At 35.2% G+C, this 25,610-nt stretch overlaps 2 protein-coding genes across 2 annotated transcripts; one reads left to right on the top strand and one right to left on the bottom strand.

Annotated features, from left to right (window-relative positions):
• Positions 1–306: 306 nt before the first annotated feature.
• On the top strand, positions 307–20,240 carry LOC142233927 (uncharacterized). The gene is made up of 6 exons (XM_075304988.1): positions 307–993; positions 13,281–14,505; positions 18,612–18,826; positions 19,082–19,269; positions 19,348–19,624; positions 19,727–20,240. Exons 1-6 carry the CDS (start codon positions 957–959, stop codon positions 20,032–20,034), a joined length of 2,250 nt encoding a protein of 749 aa, XP_075161103.1. The 5' UTR covers positions 307–956; the 3' UTR covers positions 20,035–20,240.
• Positions 20,241–21,505: 1,265 nt separating this feature from the next.
• Positions 21,506–24,265, bottom strand: LOC142236009 (uncharacterized). Its single transcript, XM_075307259.1, has one exon. The coding sequence runs from the start codon at positions 24,263–24,265 to the stop codon at positions 21,506–21,508; it is 2,760 nt and encodes a 919-aa protein (XP_075163374.1).
• Between the last annotated feature and the right edge of the window lie 1,345 nt (positions 24,266–25,610).

The raw sequence follows: 25,610 nt of genomic DNA, 5'->3' as shown, positions 1-25,610 counted from the left end.
AGAAATTTTGCGGCCATGTTCTCAACATGCAAAAGGCCACAGAATAGCAAGGAAACATTTTGTTGTCCTTTGAGTGCTGAGTTCCATTAACTCTCAATTTTTCGGTTTTCAGCCAATTATCAAAAACAGGATTTCCCCTTCAATGTTGAGGCCAGTCTCTTTGTTGTACACTCCATACTAAAATATCCTTTTGGTCTCTATTTATACAAAGACAACGGCGGTAGTATCAGCATCTCTGAGGAAAAACTGAATAGTAGAAATTTTATTATTGCCAGAGGTCTGTAATCATTCAAGCATTGCGTTACTCCAAACACGCCACAATACGCCATTTTACGAGGCACGTTCATATCCTCCAATACCCAACGTTTAGGACAAAAATGATAGACTATCGCTTAAAAGTTTGTAACTGAGTGTGTGTGTGTGTATGCGTGCGTAACTTTGTCAATCTATGACCTCTAGTGGATGCAAGAAGAAATGGTTGGAACTTGAAACGATAAGAAATCGACCTGTAAATCTATAGCAAACCTACGACCACCAGTTTGTAGTGTAAAAGCCAACGACAGCAATTAAAGCTTTAATGAACTTGTTCGAAAACTTCCAGGAAATCCTTTCGAGTAGTGTGTGAGTGTGTGTGTGCGTGCGTATAAAATAATCTCTTAAAATTTCTGGCAAACGGAAAAACCACAATGCTCAATACTTAATCAAAAAACCAAAAAAAGGATTAATATGCGATTGTATGTGTAAATGAGTTTTTGTGTGGGTGAAAGTAACTGATTAACACCCTAATGTGAATCTTTCAAAATATGTGTCACACTAAAGGATATTGACAGTTTGTTTGCTAGGATACCCCAAAACAATTTCCATTGGCATCATTAGCAAAAGATTTCGTGTCTCAAAATTTATTCGAGTCATTTTATGGATTCACCTGTGACTTTATTGGGAATACAATCTAAGCAATGATTGAAGAACACCATCCCATGCAAATAGGAATGTGTAAGTAAAGCGATATAATTGAAATCCTTTATTTGATTTTTTTTATCATATATCAATGATGTTTCCGACGGCTTTTCCATGAAAAAAATGTTCCGACGGAAACAGCTCATTGTGGTTAATGGTCCGACGGCTATACAAAGAAAAAATATTTGTTGCTGAACCAATGCCAAAATTTTATGGTTATAGGAAAAAAATCTTTTTTTTTTTCGATTTATTTTTAAAATTAAAAAAAAAAATATCCCAGCCTACACAGAAAAAAATTTAAGAAAAATTTTCCAATTAAAATCTTAAGTGAGTTTAAAAAAAACAATTAAAAATTTAATTGAATCCACAAATTTTTTAATTGAAATAAAAATCAATCACACAAATTAATAGTATCAATTAATTTTTTAATTGCATCAATTAAGTTTTTAATTGAGTGTTAATTAATTTTTTAATGATTGAAGACATTTCAATTAAAAAAATAATTGGATCAATGAATTTCGTGATAAATTCAAAAAACTAGAGAATTTTCTAGATTTTCCTAAAATCACATCTGAAAAACTAATCAATGCATTGAATGCTCATAAAGTAATTTCCATCACAATCTACCAAATTAAAAAAAAAAACTCTTAATTTTAAGCTTTTTATTAATCTTACTAAACATAACCACATATGAAAAAGTGTTTTTTCTTCGAATGAATGAATGATCCCTCTTATTAGCGAAAATTGCTTGGGTGTATAAATACCCTTGAATTATAAATGTGTCGAATTTTATATGTTTTAACGAATTTAGCTTGCAGCAACAAGTGAAAATTGCTTCCTCTACATAAAGGACTTTGATAGTATGAAAATTTAAATTTTTAATGATATTGACTTTTCAACAATTTTCTCAAAATTTCATTTCCATAGAAAATTTTCTCACAATTTTATTTCTGTAGAAAATTGAGCCATCTCTTAGTTGGAGAAAAATATTTTGCAAAATCTACAAAAACATCAAGAATTATACCAATCTACAAAACAGTAAAAAATTTACCAAGTTTGGTAGAATTCTACCAACTGTGGCAACCACGGCCATATTCCGTCTATATAATAAACCTTTGAAGTACAAAATATTACAAATAAAATGGATGGAATAATTGTTCTTTATTCAAAGTGAACATAGAATAACTAGAGGCTCATACAAATCGAACGGCAACAAATCCAGAAACTACTTTTCTCCTCTCATCGAGTACTTTCGGCTGGCATAAGTGATTTTTTGTTTGAAATTTTTGTGTTGCACTGTGTATACTATGCCACAGATAAGCTTATATACTCACGCGCTCCCAAGAATTTGCATCTGTGACTATGTATTTTTATAGGCAGATGTGATTTTTCAATAAAAGAAAAAACTTTCTCACATGTGCTAAAAGAACAAAATTCTACAACTACCACAAAAGAATATCTTGAACCACTTTCATCAAGCCATCTTTTGTCAAAAAATGTCCATTTCGAGCGCTGTGTGAAATCACATCAAAGGTCTTAGCTTCTGTTCGTCTACAGCTAAACTGCAACATATGGACATACATGACTTTTATCCCCATGTCAAGGGCAGTAGGTTTCATAAATTCTATTAAACCTGTATTACTATGGAGATATTTGGCAAATATGGTGATGTTGTCAACAAGGTGACACATTCATCACTTGTCAAATAAAGGCTGGAAAAATCCAAACAGAAGTTAATCCTTCAATAGACTCTGATATCCCATAAATTCCATTCGTTGAAATACTAAAATAAGACTTTAAGCTGATACAAATATCACGCAGAGTAATTGTCCATGGATGATGATAGTCTCTAGAACAAGAGAAAGGGGGAGCAAGGTTAAAGGTCCACTTTTTTAATCTGATTAGAGATGGCAATAGCATGCATTGTACACCTGTTACGCATCGAATTCATTTGAAAAGAACAAACAAAGCTAGCGTTCGTCACTAACCAAGGCCTGCGAAACCACCTAAAAGAGAACAATCAAATTTCCATTCTATTAAACAGTGAATTTTTGGTTGGGCATATGCGAAATATACATGACTTTGCATTATAATCGAAGATTTACACTTGTTCCACAAACACCCAGGAAGAGCTCTTGGGCTATTTAGCATTACGATTTTAAAGAGTCACCCTAAAGACCCCAGTCATCATCACTGCCAACGTTGCCAATTGGGATGATGATAAAACATTTTTGTTTCCTAATTACAAACTAATGTGTTGAGGGCAGATAGAAGACAGACGAACAGACGGTCATGTTAGCCTTAGCACTATTTTAAAGGAATGAATTGGTACCACAGTACAATGCCTGACATACCATAAACAAAGAAATGGAACAACCAACTCCACATCAGAAAGGGGTTTCCTTCAGAGAAAATCTCACCCAATCATCCCTTCCACTTAGAAGCAAATTACCAACAATTTACGTGATATGCTCTGCCCTTCAATTGAATCCAATGCCCGAATGAGGAAGAAAAAATTAAATCATTCAATGATCGCTGCAGTAGTTATAGTTCTGGCTAAGCAAAGGCTACTAGCAACCCTCGTATCATTCATTGCTTTAGCAACGTTTTCCTCATCATGAATCATGGGGTGGTTTGAATTTCCGAATGTTGAATATTCAATGAAGAACAGCAAACATATGCCGCCAGATATACAAGGATATACGGTAAAGTGTGTAAGGTTGAGTTTCCCTTTGGCGTGAATTGAATTGGATGGGCTTGTAGATGCCAGCAATTTAGACGTCAGTCAAACGGATGGTGCAACAGACTTTGTTGTCATACTGATATCAATTTAATCCGATTTATTCTTCAACAACAACAACAATACTAGCAGCGACAAAAGAATAATGTTTGGGATTGATTTTTAATCATCTGTAGAAGTCACGAATAAGTGGCTTTGTTTTGTTGATAAACAAATTAACCAATATGGCCAAAATTTATTTAAACAAAATGTATTATGGAGTCATTTCTTCAGTTTAGTACAAATGGCTAATATTGAAATTATCTCGAATGTTGATTTATAGTCCAACACTATACTTGCTCTCGAGATACAATATATGACCAAAATATTACGTTAAACTAAACGTTAGAGTGTAACGAATATGCAACAAGCGTTCATAGTTTGCTATAGTTGCTGCACGAGTAGGGTAATTGAAAACCTTTTTTTTCGGTTTCTCTCAGTTTTGAAAACCAGGTAAGTTTCCAAAAATAAGAGGAATTACCGGTTCAATTGCTTCTTATAAAAACTCGTGAGTTTGAAAGAAAAATGTATTCCCATAAGAAATTAAAAAGAAATTCGAGCATTGATTAAAAGAAGGATGCATATTCTATTTTATATTACTTTGCATCCTTGGCAAAATGTTTGGTAGGACGATGTTATTGGTTGTATATATTGTCTTACAAAAGAAACATATGGCAAAATTACCTTTTTGCCCATGCAAGTGGAATTTTCGCAGGAGCTAGATACAGCGATTTAAGCCGCCTAGAGAAGTGGTGAATCCATGAATTTATTATACTTTACATAACACGAATTTAGAATATTCATATTAAAAATTAATTTTGAACTAAAATCTTCATGAATTTCACAATTTCGCATATACTGAATTATCCTCACGAATAAATTGTCAATATCGGACTGCCACTATACTTAATCCTACAGAGAAGAGAAAGAACATGATCACCTCAAACAATTTTCAAGACCATAATGTCATTTTTGGAGTGGGAACATGTTTGTCGCAACCATGTTATTTTATCGGAAATTATATATTCGATTTCGGCAATTACATTCATGTTTGCTAAAAATAAAACAATATTTTTGCAACAAAAATGTTACATGTTCACTGTCCAAAAGTAACTTTATGCTCTTGAAACATGTCAAACATTGATATGTGCTTGTTGGCGTAAACAAACATGCACCCAAAGAAAAAATACTTTCCTCCGGAAATTTTAGACAAATGATATTCAACGTTGTTATAAAGTATTTTCTTTAACATCAAATATACCCCAATTATAATAACGAATGCAACGGTTGCTTTTAGCGGAAATTTGTTAGCGCATGAATAAAAGTTCGTTCTTTGGAAAAGGAAACCTTTTTTTCTGTGTGGCATTCATCGCTCAGATCGCGTTCTCTGGCGCAAACTTTTCTGCAGCATGTGGCCTATGCCATATTTGAAAATACCTGGGTAAGATATTCTCAACTTTATTATTTGCTTTTAAAAAAGTTTTTTTTTTTTGCGACAAAAGAAAAATTTCGTTTGTCAACAATTTCGTTCGTCGATAAATAAAAGTCTTTTGGTCTGTCATATTAGATCGTGGATTTTTTCTTTATCTCCTACAAATTGCAACATGTTTATTTTGTTGTTGTTTTTTTTATACCCTGCGCCACATGGTGTCTTTGGCAATAATGCTCAGGGTGGGTCCCTGAGTTGATATAACCATGTCCGTCTGTCCGTCCGTCTGTCTGTGAACACATTTTTGTGATCAAAGTCTAGGTCGCAATTTAAGTCCAATCGCCTTCAAATTTGGCGCATGTTCCTAATTTGGGTCAGAATAGAACCCTATTGATTTTGGAAGATATCGGTTCAGATTTAGATATAGCTCCCATATTTATCTTTCGCCCGATATGCACTAATATGGACCCAGCAGCCAGAGTTTTATACCGATTTGCTTGAAATCTTGTACAAACATAACACTTAGTGTGCAAAATTTGGTTGAAATCAATTCAGATTTAGATATAGCTCCCATATATATCTTTCGCCCGATATGCACTTATATGGACCCAGAAGCCAGAGTTTTATCCAAATTAGCTTGAAATTTTGCACAAGGAGTACAATTGGTAGTATAGTCATGTGTGCCAAATTTGATTGCAATCGGTTCAGATTTAGATATAGCTTCCATATATATTTTTCGCCCGATATGGACTTATATGGCCCCAGAAGCCAGAGTTTTGGCCCAATTTGGTTGAAATTTTGCACTAGGATTACAATTAGTAATATTGTTATGTGTGCCAAATTTGATTGAAATCAGTTCAGATTTAGATATAGCCCACAAAATGGTGGACAAAAATGGTCAAAATACCTCGCTAAATCGCCACTGCGTAGTCGAAAAGTTGTAAAAATGACTCTAATTTTCCTAAACTTCTAATACATATATATCGAGCGATAAATCATAAATAAACTTTTGCGAAGTTTCCTTAAAATTGCTTCAGGTTTAAATGTTTCCCATATTTTTTTTTTACTAAAATTGTGTTCCACCCTAGTGCATTAGCCAACTTAAATTTTGAGTCTATAGATTTTGTAAAAGTCTATTAAATTCTGTCCAAATCGAGTGATATTTAAATGTATGTATTTGGCACAAAGCTTTATATATAGCCCCCAACACATTTGACGGATGTGATATGGTATCGAAAATTTAGATCTACAAAGTGGTGCAGGGTAATATAGTCGGCCCGCCCGACTTTAGATTTTCCTTACTTGGTTTTATTTATCTGTGTGCTTTACTTTACAAAATGAAGAATCGAATCATCGACCGATATTGCTCATTCTTCATTTTTCTAGAATCCGACGACAGTCCCGCCACCACAAAAAATATGAGTCCCAGCCAGCTGAAACTTTGGCAAGAGTGTTTACGAAAATGTTCTACATGAATGTAACTTAAACTTTCTATACTCTTGCATCAGATATAGATTCTAAGTACTTTACGGACTACCCTCGTAAATAGCATAGGAATTTGTTAGAATGGTCAAAAGTCATGTCAACATGCACTTCCATAACATTCTTGCATATATTCTATAATTATTTTTGCTCATAAACGAACCTTTAGTGAATCTATTAAGAAAAATATATGGGGGATTCCCCGTAAGTCACTTAAAATAAAAGTCAACTTCCAACATTTCTACAATCACAAGAAACAAAAATCGATTCTCTCAACTTTGAAAATGGCTAAATGTTTTTTTTTTTTTTTTTCAAACTAATAACCAACACATCGAAAAATGAGATCGGTATCTTACAATAAAAAAAAATATTGTCATGAGGGCAAATATTTCATTTCCTTAAAATACGAATGTGAAATTTGTTTAGCATACAAGAAGCATTTCTCTGACATAACGTCTTTTCCTTGTCCGAATATCGATACACTTTTCCATGAAGTCGTTTTGTCCTTATAGTTAAGTAATAACTCGTTTTGTCCTTATAGTTAAGTAATTGGGTATCCTCATATGGAAAAAAGTTTCGTTTTACTAAAGTCAACTTGGTTTTAACAATTTTGAATTTAAATTTATTGACTTCTTGGCTGCAAAGCAAACAAGCATTCAAATATAGGATATGTTTTTAAGACTATATTTTAAAGACGTCTTTACTTGAAACAAAGCATAATAATTTACTTGTAGTCGAGTCTGAATTTGGAAATTTAAGGTGTCGTTAATAAGTTTTTAATGAACTTTGCACATGCACATGAAGAAAAAAGCTGACAAAATTAAGAAATTAAAATTTGTTCCCTAGAATCAAGCACATAAAACTTAATTGTAAAAGAGGCTTGTGTCTTTAATGTGTCCTTACTGAAATTCTCCGCTTTTTTGCTCGGAATCAAAACCACAATCATTAGTGCAAATACAAAATCTTTGGAACCGGTCAAGTTTTTTTCAGTGTAGTTTTAATTTTATACAGCTTTGATCTAAAGCTAAAAAGCTTCCTAAAAAATCTCTTTATTTAAAAAAAAGTCGAACCTTTGACTTGGAAACAATACCAAATTCTTTAAGGACCCCTAGTAATTTTTGTTTAATGTAGAATAAAAATTTGTATGCTTTCAAAATATTTAAGTCATGTGCCTACACATGCATGCCCATTTATAAAATTCACTTAAAGTGATGCATTTGTGTTTGTAAATGTGTAAATATATGCACATAAAAAAATATTTGTTAGTCAACTCGACAACAGAAATTAAAAAAATTTAATGGAAAATAGCAACAAATGTAACAAAAGTGCAAAAATGTATACAAACACCATGAAAATGTGGTTAAATTATTTCGTTTTAACCAATAAATTGAGACAACATTATCTACACTTACACACAGACACACGCACACACACAAACATGCCAACACACATACAAGCAGTTACTGACCACAATCCGATAAAACTCTTACCCAGTGAAACACTAGAGGACTCCAGTGGCCACAAAGAGTACAGTACTGGACTGGTCTGGTCTGGCATTTATTTAATTTTTTTTTCGCTTTGTTTTTTTTTTTGTTGCTCTTGAACGCATTACAATTGTGAGGATTACTGGCCAGTGGCCACATAGCATGTGGGGGACAACAAAATGCATTAAATACCAACTGTAACCAAATTGGACCTAGAAAAATATTTTTCCTGCTACTACGTATGACGAGCTACTATGGAAAACGAGCTTGATTGTATGGGAATGTGTTGTAGCATATGGTATTAAATTAAATTTGCAATATTTAAAGTGGATTCACAGAAGTAGATAATTTTCAAACATTGCCATAAAAATTATTTAGGGTTACAACAAAGTGCTTCACCAAAAGTGTTTATTTAAATGGTAATAAATATGAATATGGTCAACTCGAGCTATAAAGCTATAACGAGAGTACTCTTGTATTCTTGGAAAAATTCGAAATCATGGTCGCCACACAATTTAAAAATTCTCATTTTGATTTTTTGATAGAAAAAAGCCACCGGTTGCAGTTCTCTAGTTTGTATGACTTTCCTTTCAGAGAAAGATTTTATTAAATCATATGAAGTTTTAAAAATAAAATTGCAGAAGACATTAGACATTAGAAATAAACATTATATACACTGAAAAAAATATTGTCGTGAGGTCAAAGATTTCATGTCTTTAAAATACGAATGCAAATTTTGCTTAGCATAGAGGACGCATTCCTCTAATATAAAGTTTTTTTCCCTTGTCAAAGAGTCGATAAACTTTTCAATGAAGTCGTATTATCCTTATAATTAAGTGATTTCACATAAAAATTGGTATTATAGCATGAAAGAAAATATGTTTGGGATAAGGTCAACTTGACTTTAATAAAAATATTATCGAAATTTAAATCTGCTTAAATGTTATTTTTTTCGACTTACAAAAAAACTTTAAATTTAAATATATTTTGGATGTACATACAACAGTACTGGAATTGTTTAATTTCCTTTAGGGTAAATAAACATTTTAATATATGGATATTAATCATACGATTAATGCTCATAATATATAATACTCTTTTAAAAGTACTAACATTTGAATTTTTTGTCAGATCTTTAACATTAAAATGACAAAACTGTGAAGGTATTTACATTTCAGGAAATTTTCATCCATTTACCAAAAAAAAAAGCAAACAAAAATAAATGTAGTAATGCCAAGTTATTTCAATAATTGCAAAACCACAAATTTACTAAAGTATCAACCACTGAAATGACCAACTCTCTCTCTATCTCTGTCGCTTTCACCAATATCATAGCATGCAATAGCATAAAACTATTCATCCGTCTATAGTAGTGGTAGTGGCTGCAGATGTCCTGCATCAAAGGATAAAATGTAATAACAAGGCCACAAAATAAATCCTGGAAAACAAACCAACGGAAAACCAATAGAATTGAGTAAAACTTTATAACAATTGGTTGTACCAACCACACATTGGACACATTTCAGGCACAGTATTTCCATATAAAAGGAAGTATTTTAAGTTTTTTTAAGTGAAATTATAAATATCTAAGCAAACATTGTATAATTTATTTTATAAAATTTTCAATGTATATACTTGTATATAGAAATACTCTGTTACCCCTGGTTGGATCTACCAATTGTTTGATTTTTTGTTTGTTTCAATGACTACCGTTTTCTCACTCCTATGTTGCATTTGTAATATCCCTCATACTATCAACACATTTTTGAGGATCGCTCTAGGTAAGAGTGACATGTTTGGGTCCAACTTCAACCATAGTGCGTACGATCTTTGAGTCTTTTCGTATATATTTACACGCAGAGAAAGAACATGATCTTCCCAAAAACACGAAAGAATATTGCATTCTCAGCAATCATATGCCAAATATGATAATTTTTCCCATAAGCCATGTACTTGACCGCATGTTTTTTCGACATGTTTTGTACTTGGTTGAACACGGTCTAGTTTTAGGTACACAGAAAAAAAAGGGTTACAATTTTTCCAATTAACATTTTAATTGAGTTTTAAACAAGTATATATGGCAGTAAGTTCGGCAAGGCCGAATCTTATGTACCCTCCACCATGGATTGCGTAGAAACTTCTACGAAAGTCTGTCATCCACAATCGAATTACTTGGGTTGTGGTAATACTTAAAAATTCTTAACATCGTCTTCTAAATTGTAAGTTAGTCCATATGTGGTATATATTAGACAAAAAAGGTATGTATAGGTAAGTCTACAAATAATTACGAATCGATATGGACTTTTGTACGGTACGTAGAGAGCCAGAATTGAAATATGGGGGTCGCTTATATGTGGGCTATATACACTTATGAACTTGATATGGAGAAATTTTTGTGTGATTGGGGCTCGATTTATCTGAGGGCTATATATAACTATAGACCGATATGGACCTAGTTAGGCATGGTTGTTAACGGCCATATACTAGCACAATGTACCAAATTTCAAATGACTCGGATGAAGTTTGCTCCTCCAAGTTGTTCCAAAACCAAATCTCGGGATCGGTTTATATGGCGTCTATATATGGTTATGGACTGACATGGATCACTTTTGGGCATGGTTGTTAAATATCATATACTAGCACCACGTACCAAATTTCAACCAGATCGGATGATTTTTGCTTCTCCAAAAGGCACCGGAGGTCAAATCTGGCGATCGGTTTATATGGGGGCTATATAATTATGGACCGATTTCGACCAATTTTTGCATAGTTGTTAGAGACTACATACCAACACCATGTACCAAATTTCAGCCGGATCGGATGCAATTTGCTTCTCTTAGAATCTCAGCAAGCCAAATCGGGGGATGGGTTTATATGGGGGCTATATATAATTATGGACCGATGTGGACCAATTTTTGCATGGTTGTTAGAGACCATATACTTACACCATGTAGCAAATTTCAACCGGATCGGATGAAATTTGCTTCTCTTAGAACTTCCGCAAGCCAAATCGGGGGATCGGTTTATATGGGGGCTATATATAATTATGGATCGATATGGACTAATTTTTGCATCGTTGTTAGAGACCCTATACTAACACCATGTACACCGGATCGGATGAAACGTGCTTCTCTTAGAGGGTCGGCAAACCAAATTTGGGGGTCCGTTTATATGGGGGCTATACGTAAAAGTGGACCGATGTGGCCCATTTGCAATACCTTCCGACCTACATCAATAACAACTACTTGTGCCAAGTTTCAAGTCGATAGCTTGTTTCGTTCGGAAGTTAGCGTGATTTCAACAGACGGACATGCTCAGATCGACTCAGAATTTCTCCACGACCCAGAATATATATACTTTATGGGGTCTTAGAGCAATATTTCGATGTGTTACAAACGAAGTGACAAAGTTAATATACCCCCATCCTATGGTGGTTGGTATAAAAATATTCAATTACAAATTTAATTGATTTAATATTTTTTTTAATTGAAGCAAAAATCAATCACAAAAATTTGTTGTATCAAATAATTATACCCTGCGCCACACTGTGGAACAGGGTATTATAAGTTAGTGCATATGTTTGTAACACCCAGAAGGAGACGAGATAGACACATGGTGTCTTTGGCAATAATGCTCAGGGTGGGTCCCTGAGTCGATATAACCATGTCCGTCTGTCCGTCCGTCCGTCTGTCTGTGAACACATTTTTATGATCAAAGTCTAGGTCGCAATTTAAGTCCAATCGCCTTCAAATTTGCCACATGTTCCTAATTAGGGTCAGAATAGAACCCTATTGATTTTGGAAAAATAGGTTCAGATTTAGATATAGCTCCCATATATATCTTTCGCCCGATATGCACTAATATGGACCCAGCAGCCAGAGTTTTATACCGATTTTCTTGAAATTTTGTACAAACATAACACTTAGTCGTATATTCAAGTGTGCAAAATTTGATTGAAATCAGTTCAGATTTAGATATAGCTCCCATATATATCTTTCGCCCGATATGGACTTATATGACCCCAGAAGCCAGATTTTTGGCCGAATTTGGTTGAAATTTTGCACTAGGAGTACAATTAGTAGTACAGTTAAGTGTGCAAAATATATCTTTCGCCCGATATGGACTAATATGGTCCTAAAAGCCAGAGTTTTGGCCCAATTTGGTTGAAATTTTGCACAGAGAGTATATTTAGCATTGTAGTTATGCGTGCCAAACTTGGTTGAAATCGATTCAGATTTAGATATAGCTCCCATATATATCTTTCGCCCGATATGCACTTATATGGACCCAGAAGCCAGAGTTTTATCCCGATTAGCTTGAAATTTTGCACACGGAGTACAATTGGTAGTATAGTCATGTGCGCCAAATTTGATTGAAATTGGTTCAGATTTAGATATAGATTCCATATATATTTTTCTGATTTCGACAAAAATGGCCAAAATACCAACATTTTCCTTGTTAAATCGCTATTGCTTAGTCGAAAAGTTGAAAAAATGACTCTAATTTTCCTAAGCTTCTAATACATATATATTGAGCGATAAATCATAAATAAACTTTTTGCGAAGTTTCCTTAAAAAAATCAGATTTAAATGTTTGCCATATTTTTAACTAACATTGTGTTCCACTTTAGTGCATTAGCCGACTTAAATTTTGACTATAGATTTTGTAGAAGTCTATCAAATGCTGTCCAGATCGAGTGATATTTAAATGTATGTATTTGGGACAAACATTTATATATAGCCCCAACATATTTGACGGATGTGATATGGTATCGAAAATTTAGATCTGCAAAGTGGTGCAGGGTATAATATAGTCGGCCTCGCCCGACTTTAGACTTTTCTTACTTGTTTTTTAATTGACTTTGGTGATTGATATTATAATTTCTGTGATTGAAGACATTTCAACTAAAAATGGATCAATTAATTTCATGATTGAAGACGAAAAATAATTTTTTGTGTATAGATTCACATATAATATTCGCATTTTACTAGATATTACATTTTGAAATCATTACCATTAGCACATTGGAATTTCTTGTAGTCCCTGTACAGGAACGATAACCATGCTTCAACAGTGTCACCAACAAAACCAAATAAAAGTTTTCGACTATAGTTTGATTTGTGTTTTTGGATTCTTCTTGTCTTTGCAGTTCCATTGGACATTAAGCCATGTCAGGGGGCAACAATCAGCCAGCAGCATCAGCTACTGCTACAAACAAATCCTTCGGCCCATCATCCTCCTACTTCGCATATCCAACAAAGTCCTCAACAACTGCACAGCAACTCTTTAATGTCCATGAACGGAAATGAAAGAATGTTAACACCAACAGCAGCAACATCAACAACCTCAGCAAGTACTTCCGACTCACCAACAGCATCAACATCAAATACAGGACCAGTTCCAATACACCAAACGAATGGAAATTCTTCGTCACTTCAACTACAACAGCATCACAATGCTCTTCATCAGCCATGTGGAAATGGTGGGGTTGGTGGTCACAACAACGGCAACCAGGAAACACTTAATGACAATATGACAAGCAACAACAACTCTAGCAAAAATAATACAACAAGTGGAACTACAAACAATTTGGAAGCATCACTTCAACAGCACCAACAACAAGCACTGACATGTACGACACTTGTCAACGGAAATTGTAGCAACCACAATGCCAATGACAATGGCTGTAGTCAAACTACACCGGGGGCAAGAGGGATTGTGACAATTGCCCCTGGTTTCAGTAGTACTGCCAATACATCACGAACGAATGATAACAAATCTACGACAAATCCTTGTGGGCCAGGACCCCCATTATCCCATATATCCGTGCATCAACAGCATCAACACCAACAAGCCTTAAATATTCTCCAAAGCTCAACCAACCGTTTAACATTGACCGAATGCAATCTGAACAGTATGAGCAGCAATGGCAACAGCCACAGTAATGGCAACAATAGCTCCTCCAACTCACAATGCAACAGCAATCATCATGCCATTGAAACAGCAGCTGCTTTGGCCCTGCAACAGCACTTATTACAGCACCATCATCAATTGAACAATGGCTCCTCCTCCTCCTGCTCCACGACATCATCTGCGTTGGGTGGGGTCATTGATGCCCTATGTCCAGCTATGTCTGGCCTACCAATGCTATCCTCGAATGGTTCAGTTGCCTCCTGCTCCACACCAAATTCCAATTTATTGTCACCCATGGCCTGTGGCTATTGTTGCCAACCAATTTGTGATCGCTACATAATGCGTGTCGTCGACACTTCATTCCACGAGAGCTGCCTTAAATGTGCAACATGTTCGTTGCATTTGGTACATTCCTGCTTCAGTCGCGAGGGCAAACTTTATTGTCGCATTGACTATGAGAGGTAAGTGCTGTGTGTGGCATGCTCACTCACCGATAGGCTTGCCGGCACGTCCGAAGCAATTAACGCATAAGTGCTTTTAGCAAATAATCTAAGATGCAAATTGGAGATTTCTCATATGTGTATGTGGGTGTGTGTGTGTGTGCGTATAGATTGAGAATTAGGTTATTTACAATTGCAGTAGCATTTTGCAGTTTAATTTAATCTGATTTCAATTTCTTTAATATCTTAGACGGGACAGAGGGAGCATATCTCAAATCCATGAGGAAGATCCACTTTTATTTGCATCTCACTGACATAGGACTTTCCTTTTGCAGCCTCGTGTGGAAGAATGAAAAATTGTAGAAAAATAGAAAACAGCAATACCGTTCCGGGGTACTTTGACTGCTGTTCTGTATGAAAGTTACATATCGTGTGTCTCGGTTAGATTTAAAAGATGATGCAGGCTTTTCTGTCTAACGTAAGTTCTATGCGCCAATGAACTACGTCGTGCAAAAATTTAACTACATTATATTTATCATTTTAAGATTTGCACAAAGTGATGCTAAAACCAGGCAAATTTTGAGATTTCCACAGAGTGATGTTAAAACCAGACAAATGTAATGCTCTGGTGTACGAAATTAGACCCTCGCATAGAAGAAAAAATGAAATCAAAGTAAAGAACAAAATCATTTAACCATACAGTTGTCCATTCTTATTTTTTTTGGGAATCGTACGAGCATTTTCTTTTACTTTTGTTCTATTTGAACTTATGTGTACGGTCATTGAAATTTACACCCACGCTTAGATAACAAAATGTATGTCTTAAATACTTAAAATAAAAAAGAAAATATTTTTGCAATAAAAATAAGCTAAATTTAGCTATAGATTAACAACGGATTTTTTTTTATGGTGTAGAAATGAAAAACAACATTTTTGATTTGGTACTGAATCAGCTTCTAACTTTTTAAGCAAAAATTTACTTTTTGGAACTTAGTGAAGACCTTTTCTGTTTGCTTATGAAAAAGATCCGCCAGGATAAAACGCTTTTATTGTGGTACTTCCTAAAAATAATGTTGTAATTCATTTGTGTGAAAATGTCCTGAAATTTGAAGGAATTACTGATTGATTCTTTCCACTGTACCAAAAAGTTATCAACACCAAAATTACCATAAACGTGGGAACCACAGTTTTATCGGTATCGATGGTACGGTCACACTGGACAAATATTTGGAAGAAATCAAGTCGACGCCATAATCAAACCAGCAAACTATTTTAGCTCTTATTGGCCAATTAACATTAAAATAAGAGTATTGTCCAAAGTCAGTATCCAGATATTTCCAAAATGCTCCAGGAAAAAAGTTTGGTGGTCATTTTAGTAAAATATTTCCCTATTGGGACAATACCCTTAGAATCTGTATCATTCGGATTCAAACGTATTAATCACTGTTATATAGTGAAACCTCTCAGAAGTTGAGACCGTGGGTGTTAATTTTAATGAGATAATATAGCAGAGTTTTCCATTTTTCAAAGTGTAAAAGTATGAGAAGTTTTACTGCATTTTATATTCCCTGCATAGGCTTTAGGTGTTCCAAAACGAGTTTTCTACTTTTCTAATTTCCAGAGTATCCAAGTTTAAGTTTGAGAGGTTTCACTGTATTTGATTTGATAGAAATGTACCATTGAATGTAAGAACAAACTTTTCTGTTCTAGCGTTTCAACTAATGAACTTAAAGAAGGTTGAAAAAGGTACCAAATGTACGTTTTATACCCACCACCATAGAATGGTGACGGGGGTATAATAAGTTTGTCATTCCGTGTGTAACACTTCGAAATATCGATTTCCGACTATATAAAGTATATATATTCTTGATCAGGGAGAAATTCTAAGACGATATAACGATGTCCGTCTGTCTGTCTGTTGTAATCATGAAATTTTGCACAAACTCGTCTTTTGTCTGCAGGCAGGTAAAGTTCGAAGATGGGCTATATCGATCCAGGTTTTGATATAGTCCCCATATAAACCGACCACCCTATTTAGGGTCTTGGTCTTATAAAAATCAAAGTTTTTATCCAATTTGCCTGAAATTTAAAATCTAGAGGTATTTTATGACCATAAAGAGGTGTGCCAAAAATGGTGAGTATCGGTCCACGTTTTGGTATAGCCCCCATATAGACCGATCTCCCGATTTTACTTCTTGGGCTTATAGAAACCGCAGTTTTTATTAAATTTGCCTGAAATTGGAAATCTAGAGGTATTGTAGGACCACAAATACGTGTGCCAAAAATTGTGAGTATCGGTCCATATTTTGGTATAGCCCCCATATAGACCGATCTCCCGATTTTACTTCTTGGGCTTATATAAATAGCAGTTTTTATTCAATTTACCTGAAATTGGAAATCTAGAGGTATTGTAGGACCACAAATACGTGTGCCAAAAATTGTGAGTATCGGTCCATGTTTTGGTATGGTCCCCATATAAAACGACCTCCCGATTTGGGGTCTTGGGCTTATAGAAACCGTAGTTTTTATCCAATTTGTCTGAAATTGGAAATCTAGAGGTATTTTAGGACCATAAAGAGGTATGCCAAAAATGGTGAGTATCGGTTCATGTTTTGGTATAGCCCCCTTTTAGACCGATCTCCCGATCTTACTTCTTGGGCATATAGAAACCGCAGTTTTTATTCAATTTACCTGAAATTGGAAATCTAGAGGTTTTTTTGGGGCATAAAGAGGTGTGCCGAAAACGGTGAGTATCCGTCCATATTTTAGTATAGCCCCCATAAGAACAATCTCCCGATTTAACTCCTTGTGTTTCTAGAAACCGTAGTTTTTAACTGATTTTCCTGAAATTGTAAATATTCTGGTATTTGAGGCTCACAAACACGTGTATCGGATTAAGTTTTTATCGGTCCATTTGGTAATGCCTCCATATAGACCGACTTCAATTCTTGAGGGTGTAGAAGGCGCACTGATCATGAAAATTGCTTGAAACTCAATGTAAAATTTCCAGATTTTACTTCTACAGATTTAAGATTTCAAATCAAGACGTTATTTTATAATTTTCTTGCACACTTACAAGAGATGTTAAAACTCAAACAAAAATGGTTCTTATAAATCCAGAATGTGATATAGTCCTCATAGGTGAAATCTTTAAATTTATCTTCGGGAAGTGTCCTCAAGTCCTCAAGCCCTCCTGAAATTTCAAAGGAAACCCTAATATTTGGTTCATGGTGGTGGGTATTTAAGATTCGGCCCGGCCGAACTTAGTGCTGTATACACTTGTTTATACTCAAATAGTATAAAAAAGTACAATAGTGTCATTTTTCTGAAGCCTAGATTTAAGTAAATATTTTCTCTTATTCTATAAACTCCGTATCTTTAACGAATCTTCCAATTCATCTCCGAAACTCGTTTGGGTCAGATTCCTTATAAACTCTTCCACCATGTGATGGGCGGAAACTTAGATCTCTCCTACCTAAGAATAATTTATATTTACGTGATATTAAAGATAACGCAACCCCAATTTTAGGATGCGCAATTTACACACTGTTAAGGACAAATTTCTTTAAAATAATGACATTTTAATAAAAAGAAAGTTTATATTCTTTGTTTAAAAAATTTTTTTTTTCATTAAATTTAGGACACACATTTTGAAAATTTGCGGCCCTTCTGATGCTGATGAGGAATGTGGTAATTCCGAAACGTGCGTCCATCCAACCATCTTGCAGTCTATAGGGCTTTGCCAAAATAAATTTGACAAACATTCTTTTCTTCTGTTGGTTAAGCTAGACTTGTAGTTTAGTCAATGCATGGTTTTAAGCTGAAATCAAAAAACAACAACAAAATTTATTTAAAAGAAAATATCTTTATACCAAAGAAATTTGTCCTGTAATCAATTAAACTTTTTGTATCGGAACATGTAGCTTATCCTAAATTTGTCATTATGTCATTTTTTTTTTAATATAACTGCAGATTCACTTTGATGAGGATTTTATGGATCTTGAAGATTATAGAAATGTTCTTATTATTCTTAAAAATAAATAAAAAAAGTCATAATACAATTCTTTTAATCAGTTTCATATTTACATATATTTCATCATTTTCATACTTAACATTTTCTGGTTCAGGCTTTTTTTACGAAATCGTTGCCTTGGATGCGGTCATAAAATTGGCGCCGATGAGCTGGTGATGAGGACACTCGAAAACGTTTTCCATTTGAAATGTTTCGCCTGTGTGGTATGTGGAGCCATTCTCAAGAAGGGTGAGCAGTATGTCGTGAAACAGGGCCAACTCTTTTGTCGATTTGACTATGAAAAGGAAGTGGAAATGCTACAAGGATATGGTGAGCAAGACAGTATACAAATTCAATTTTGCCTTTGCAACATAAGCAAATGCCACAATAAATAAAATGTTCAACCATAATCCCCCACCATCCGTGGAATAAACGCTGGCAAAACATTTTATTTATTTGTCTAGGAAGGCATTTAGCTTTAAACAAATCTGTAATAAATATTTAAAATTTTTTATTTCAATTACTTGCGATTCCATGCAATTCAATTACGATATTCTACTGGCCCACTTCAAATGGTTGAAACAGATTTCTATGGCGATGATTTGTTTGCACCCAAAATGGATGGTCGTCGTGGTCCTAAGAGACCGCGCACCATACTCAACACTCAACAGAGAAGAGCCTTTAAGGCATCCTTTGAAGTCTCACCCAAACCATGTCGCAAAGTACGAGAAAACTTGGCCAAGGAGACAGGATTGAGTTTAAGGATAGTCCAGGTATGCAAAGACACCAACACACAATTTAATAAACATTTATTAATGGATTACATTATGGTATCTCATCTCATGCCATAGGTCTGGTTTCAAAATCAACGAGCCAAAGTGAAGAAAATACAAAAGAAAGCCAAACTGGATGGTAGCCAACCCAAGGGTACTAGTGATTCACCAGATTCTCAAGAGTCTGATAATAGCAACATGACCAAAATCAAAGATGAGGCCCATAGTGATACCGAATCTATGATGGATTCACCCTATGCAACAGCCTCATCGGCTGATACGATGGCCAAATTGAGGACTTGTATTAAAGATGAGAACGATGGTACTCCCTTCAATTGTATAGAAACCAATAAAGGTAAGGAATTCCATGAGGGATGAATGGAGGGGGGAGGGGGCTAATTTAATTTTTTAATAAATATTTATTCAATATATTTCCAATTTGCTTTTGATTTTCCAGAAAATTGTAATAAAACCAATGAACCCATCCTCAATACAATATTGGGTTTGAGCTATTCCACATTCCAGCAACTAATGGGGCCTTTTACACAGACATCTATGATCAATCCCATAGATCGTTTGTATAGCATGCAAAATTCCTATTTTCGTCCAGATGAATTAGGTTATAGTGATGGTATAAGTACTGGTCTGGGTGTGGGTGCAGCCGGTACCGGAGTTATTGGAGGAGGAGGAGGAGGAGTTGGACCAAATATGGGTTCCTCCATGAACATGAATAACTTAGGCCACAAAGATATTAACGATAATTAATTTTTATTATATTTTAATTAGTACATAAGATGATTAAATAGTTAAGTAAGAGGAGTTGTACCAAACGAATCAAAATTAGAATTTGTAAAACCAAAAAAAAAAAAAAAAACAAACACAATCTAAGAATTAATGTTAAAAAAAAATAATTTAAATGTTGATAATTTAGAAAATGCAAAATAATGAATAAAAAAAGAGAATACAATTTATGTTTTTTTTTTTTTTTTTTACATCAAAACTATTTCGGATGGAGGGATGATTACAAAAGTCTAGCTTAATCATGTCTATATCTACCTCAATATATGAATGTTTTCGCCAAAACTACGCACTTTTATTAAAAGTAAACTATTAATATCTTCGCAAGCAAAAACAAAAAAAAAAAGATGATAATCAATATAATAAACGAATAGCTGCCAGGGTATTTGTTCTCACATAAAAAAGGTAAAGACAATTTAACATTATTTTTATTTCTTGGACATTTTATCCAAATTTCGGGGGCAAACGAACTCAATTCCTTAGTAAACCTTTTTTCAAGAAATTGTACAAATCCTGGATGGAAAAGAAACCCTGACTGGAGACACTTGGTAAAATATAACGCAAACTCAATAAAATACCGAAAATTAACTTTAAAGTGTAAAGTTGCCGCAACGTAATGGCAACGACCGGCCTAATTAATAAAACGTATCATATGATCGCTAAACTGGCGGATATAGGCAAGCTATGATAAGGACATGGATCTAAGATTTCTAAACATCATTTTCTTTTACTTTCATAATTGTTGTTTGATCAGCTGATACGAAAAGAGATGTAAATTTTTTATGTTACTATACGTTTACGCTAAGTGGTTAGCATGTCCTCCTTGCATGATTCGATCCCAGTTTGGACCAATCACGAAAATTTGTTCAACGGTGGAATATCCCCTCTTGATTTCTGACTGTTTGGAGTCTAAGAGCCTAAAATAACAAATTTTTTAAATAAAATTCCGGGTAACGACAATACGTAATACCCGTAAAAAAAATCACAACAAATTTACCAAAAAGTAGTAACATTTTTTTTCTTTTTGGATCCAGAAGTAGTACAAAATTAGCCTAAACGTGATGAATTTAATATCGACAAGTCCATGTTAAAGTCATCGCTGTTGACAGCAAACAGGTCTAGCTAGCAATTTCCGCTGGACTTTGAATAAAGTACGAAAAGTTGCGGCTTTAAAATTTATTGGCACAATTCGCACTTATATTAAAATTCTTTTTAGTGCAAAAACTGCTAACAATTCTTAAAATCTCGTGGTCTTCTAAAAACTGCACAATTAGGCAATTATATCTACCAAGCAAGGACTAAAAATGGCGCATTAAAAACCACGCTTCTTGACAAGATATACTGTTTCGTTAAAAATAGTTGACAATTAAAACAATCATTCTTTAAACATGCACAATTAATTGTTAACAAATAGAGATGCCAAAATAGACTAAAATCCTTATGGGGTCTCTGTATGTGGCGGCAACATTCCCCCCGCAGTATGACAAAGCATCCTTTCATTGTCAGACTTCTTTTCTGACGACACATCCAAAATCGCTAGCTTATTTACTGGTCTCTCCATTATTCCGTTGCTGGTAATAATCTTGGCACTGCGAACTTGTCCGTCCTTAGCCAATCGCGTTTCCACGACTTTACCACGAATCCAGACATTTCGTGGAAGCGAAGGATCAACAACGATCACCAAATCCCCCTGACATAATGGTTTACGTCTTTCATGCCACTTCGTTCTGCAAGTTAATGTCGGCAGATACTCCGAAATCCACCTTTTCCAAAAAATATTTGCATATTGCTGCGAAACACGCCAATTGTGCTTAAGTGCTACACCGCTATCGTTACAGAGAGACATCGGCTTTAGTCCACTTGAACTCCCAAGGAGAAAATGATTTGGTGTAATAGCCTCACTGGTGACGTCATCAAGTGGAACGTAAGAGAGTGGTCTAGAATTTATCACATTCTCGACTTCGATAAGCATGCTACGTAAAAGCTCATCACTAGGAGATCTGGATGGCATCATATTGTACAGCACTGTCTTCACCGAGCGTACTAGTCGCTCCCAAGCACCACCCATGTGAGGGGCACCAGGAGGGTTGAAGTTCCACTTGCAGGTTGATGAAGTAAAAGCTTTGACTAATTCATCTTTGTTAACGTCGGCTAATGCTTCACGAAGTTCTCGTTCGGCTCCAATGAAATTAGTTCCATTATCGCTATAGAACTCGCGAGGTATCCCTCGTCTAGACATAAAGTTTCTTATTGCGAGAATACACGAATCAGTTGTTAAAGAATGGGCAACTTCTATGCGGACAGCACGGATTGTCAGACAAGTAATCAAGCATCCATAACGTTTTTCCCTATGCCTGTTAACTACCACCCAGATTGGTCCAAAAAAATCTACTCCGCTGAACGTGAATGGTGCTTCAAACGTAGCTAGGCGTGCCCGAGGTAATTTTGCCATTTCTGGTGGCTGCGGAGTAGCTCTATTGATTTTACATGCCTGACAATTTCTAACTGCGGCCTTATAAAGTGTTCGTAATCTGGCTATTGCATATTTCTGCCGAATTTCATTCACCGCAGTTTCATGGTTCATATGAAAAAATTTTTTGTGGAAGTATAAAATAATAAGATTTGTAATGTAACTTTCCTTTGGCAGTATTATCGGCCGTTTGTTATCATCTGGAATGTTTGCGTTATCGATACGACTGTTAACACGCAAAACTCCGTCATCTAAATAGGGTGATTTTGAAAAAATTTCACTTCCTTTTGAAATAGAATTCTGAGTCACGAGACAGGAAATCTCGGCAGAATATTTTTCTTTCTGGGCCTGACGATATAGTAAATTTTCGGCTTTCATCAATTCACTTTGTGTTAACTCGCCCTTCTCCTTAATAGAGCTTCTACAATTTTGCAAAAAACGAACTACGTATGCAGCTGATCTTTTTAATCTTTCCCACCTTGAGAATCTTTGCACATCAAAAGGGGGACAATACTTCGCCAAAGTCATCGAATGGTGTACACTCTCTTCCTGGGTGGACTCGGGAATAATTTCTGGATTTGGCCAACTTCCTTCCGGCTGATTCAAAAATTCCGGTCCCTTAAACCATCTATGAGATTTGGTTATATTTGGAAGTTTACCCCATCGAGTGGCATCGTCAGCTACATTTTGCTTTGTGGAAATCCAATTCCATTCTCTTATGTTCGATAGATCTAAGATCTCAGTGACTCTAAAGGCCACAAACTGGTGGTAGTTTCGATGATCGGACTTCAGCCAACTCAATACGGTCTTAGAATCTGACCAATAAAATTTACGGTCGATTTTTATTTTATGGTTTTTAGCTATATAATCAGCAAAACGAGCACCAATAAGTGCAGCCATAAGCTCCAATCTTGGGACAGAGATTATTTTTAATGGCGCTACCTTTGTCTTTGAGCCTATGATAGAACAAACTATAGTCGAGTCCTTCATCAATCTAAAATAACAAACCGCAGCATAACCATCCCGACTCGCATCCACAAATGTATGCAACTGAACTTCGACATCACTATAGTTCATAAAATACTGCAAGTAGCATCGAGGAATTTTAAGATTCTGCATATCTGGCAATATTTTTATCCATTGCGTCCACTTGACCATTAAACTGTCAGGGATTTCCATATCCCAATCTATTTTTGAACGCCAAACCTCCTGTAGTAATATTTTCACATACATAATAATATGTCCGATAAGACCCAGAGGGTCATATATTGCCATAATAGTTCGTAAAATCTCTCTCTTCGTGGGCTTTTTGCATTCAGCAAGTACGTTTGTTTCTCTAAGCCAATCAGAAATTTTAAAAGTTATAGAGTCGCCATTATGCTCCCAAAATATTCCCAATACTTTTTCCACCTGTTTTCCTTCGCCTATATTCAAACACTTTTCTTTTTCCTCCCCATTTTGATGCAACGAATTCATTACAACATGGCTGTTTGATATCCAATTCCTAATATTGAATCCCGCCTTTTCGTGTATATAAGTCACATCTGCAATTAGAATGACGGCCTGTTCTGGAGTATCAACGGATATAAGTAAATCATCCACATAATGGTTCTCTTTGATACATTTTGAAGCAATTGGGAAATCTTGTTCATAGCTAGTAGCATTCAAGTTTTTTATATACTGTGAAATGCTAGGAGCACAAGTGGCTCCGAATATCATGACGTCCATAACGTAAATATCTGGATCTCTTTCTTGATTGCAATCCCGTCATAGGAAGCGTTGAACATTTTGGTCTTCAGGTCTTATGTACACTTGGTGAAACATTTCCTCAATGTCACCACATACGGCCACTGACTTCTCCCGAAAAGAGAACAAAATTGCTGGCAATGACGTCAACAGATCAGGCCCTTTCAATAAAAACGAGTTCAAAGATAGTCCATTAGTTTTCGCTGCTGCATCCCAGACGACACGGGATTTGCCTGGTTTGTTTTTATTGAAAACCGCAAAGATCGGAAGATACCAAACCCTAGTGTTATGTTGATGAACTTCATCAGGTGTTAATTTTCGAATGTAACCCTTTGATAAATACATTTGAATTTTGTCGTGGAAGATTTTTTGCAAATCCGCATTTTCCCGCAATTTTCTTTCGAGGCAACGTAAACGTCTTAAGCACATATTATAACTATCTGGTAGTTCCACTAAGTCATACTTCCATAACAGAGGAACTTCATAATGGCCATTGGATTTCTTTTTTGTATATTTTTGCAATAGATCCAAAGCCCGCTTATCATTTTCGGCCACAAGTGGATCGCAAACCCTTACACCTATACTCTCTAGCGCAAAAAAAACCTTTCACCATCCTGTCTAAGTCATCCATTTCTTTTGAACAATCACAGATATGCAAATTTAAATATCTATTTGTGTTTGACTCACCACCATAGCTGCCATACACCACCCATCCTAGCCTCGTACGTGCTGCTACCGGTTCTTCTTCTCCGCCTTCATAAATTTTTTGTGGGACACATAGATTACAGTTGTTAAGCCCAATTAGAATTTTCGGTACAGCGTTTTTGTAACTTGTAACTGGAAGTTTACGCAAATGCTGGTATCTTTGTGCCAAGAAGTCGTATTCAAGTGATTGCGTGGGCAGGTTCAAATTATCCACTGTACATACTTCAAGAGATAGACGCTGCATATTTTGCCCTGAAATTTCGATATTCATTTTTTTAGAATTCTTTTCTGTTCTCTCTATACCACCAGTCCAAAGAAGGCACAAGGGGTTGCATACTCCCTTTAAATCCAATTCTTTTTGAATTGACTCATCCATTAGGCTAATGGAAGAGCCTTCATCAATGAATGCAAACGTCTCGACGTATTTATTTTCACCATACACTTTAACAGGAATAATTTTAAATAAAATTTTGCTCGCTTGGGCACTATGAGAGTTTACCACACTTTTATTACTATTTGATTCAATACCATCGTTGTTTGACATTTCATTTTCTTCATTATCTCTTATGTTTTTGTACCTATGTAGAGACGGATGATGAAAATAGTCACACCCTTCCACCCC

The sequence above is a fragment of the Haematobia irritans genome, chromosome 4, assembly GCF_050003625.1.
Source record: "Haematobia irritans isolate KBUSLIRL chromosome 4, ASM5000362v1, whole genome shotgun sequence".
NCBI classification, from domain to species: Eukaryota; Metazoa; Arthropoda; class Insecta; order Diptera; family Muscidae; genus Haematobia; species Haematobia irritans.
This window is presented reverse-complemented; position numbering and strand designations above follow the sequence as displayed.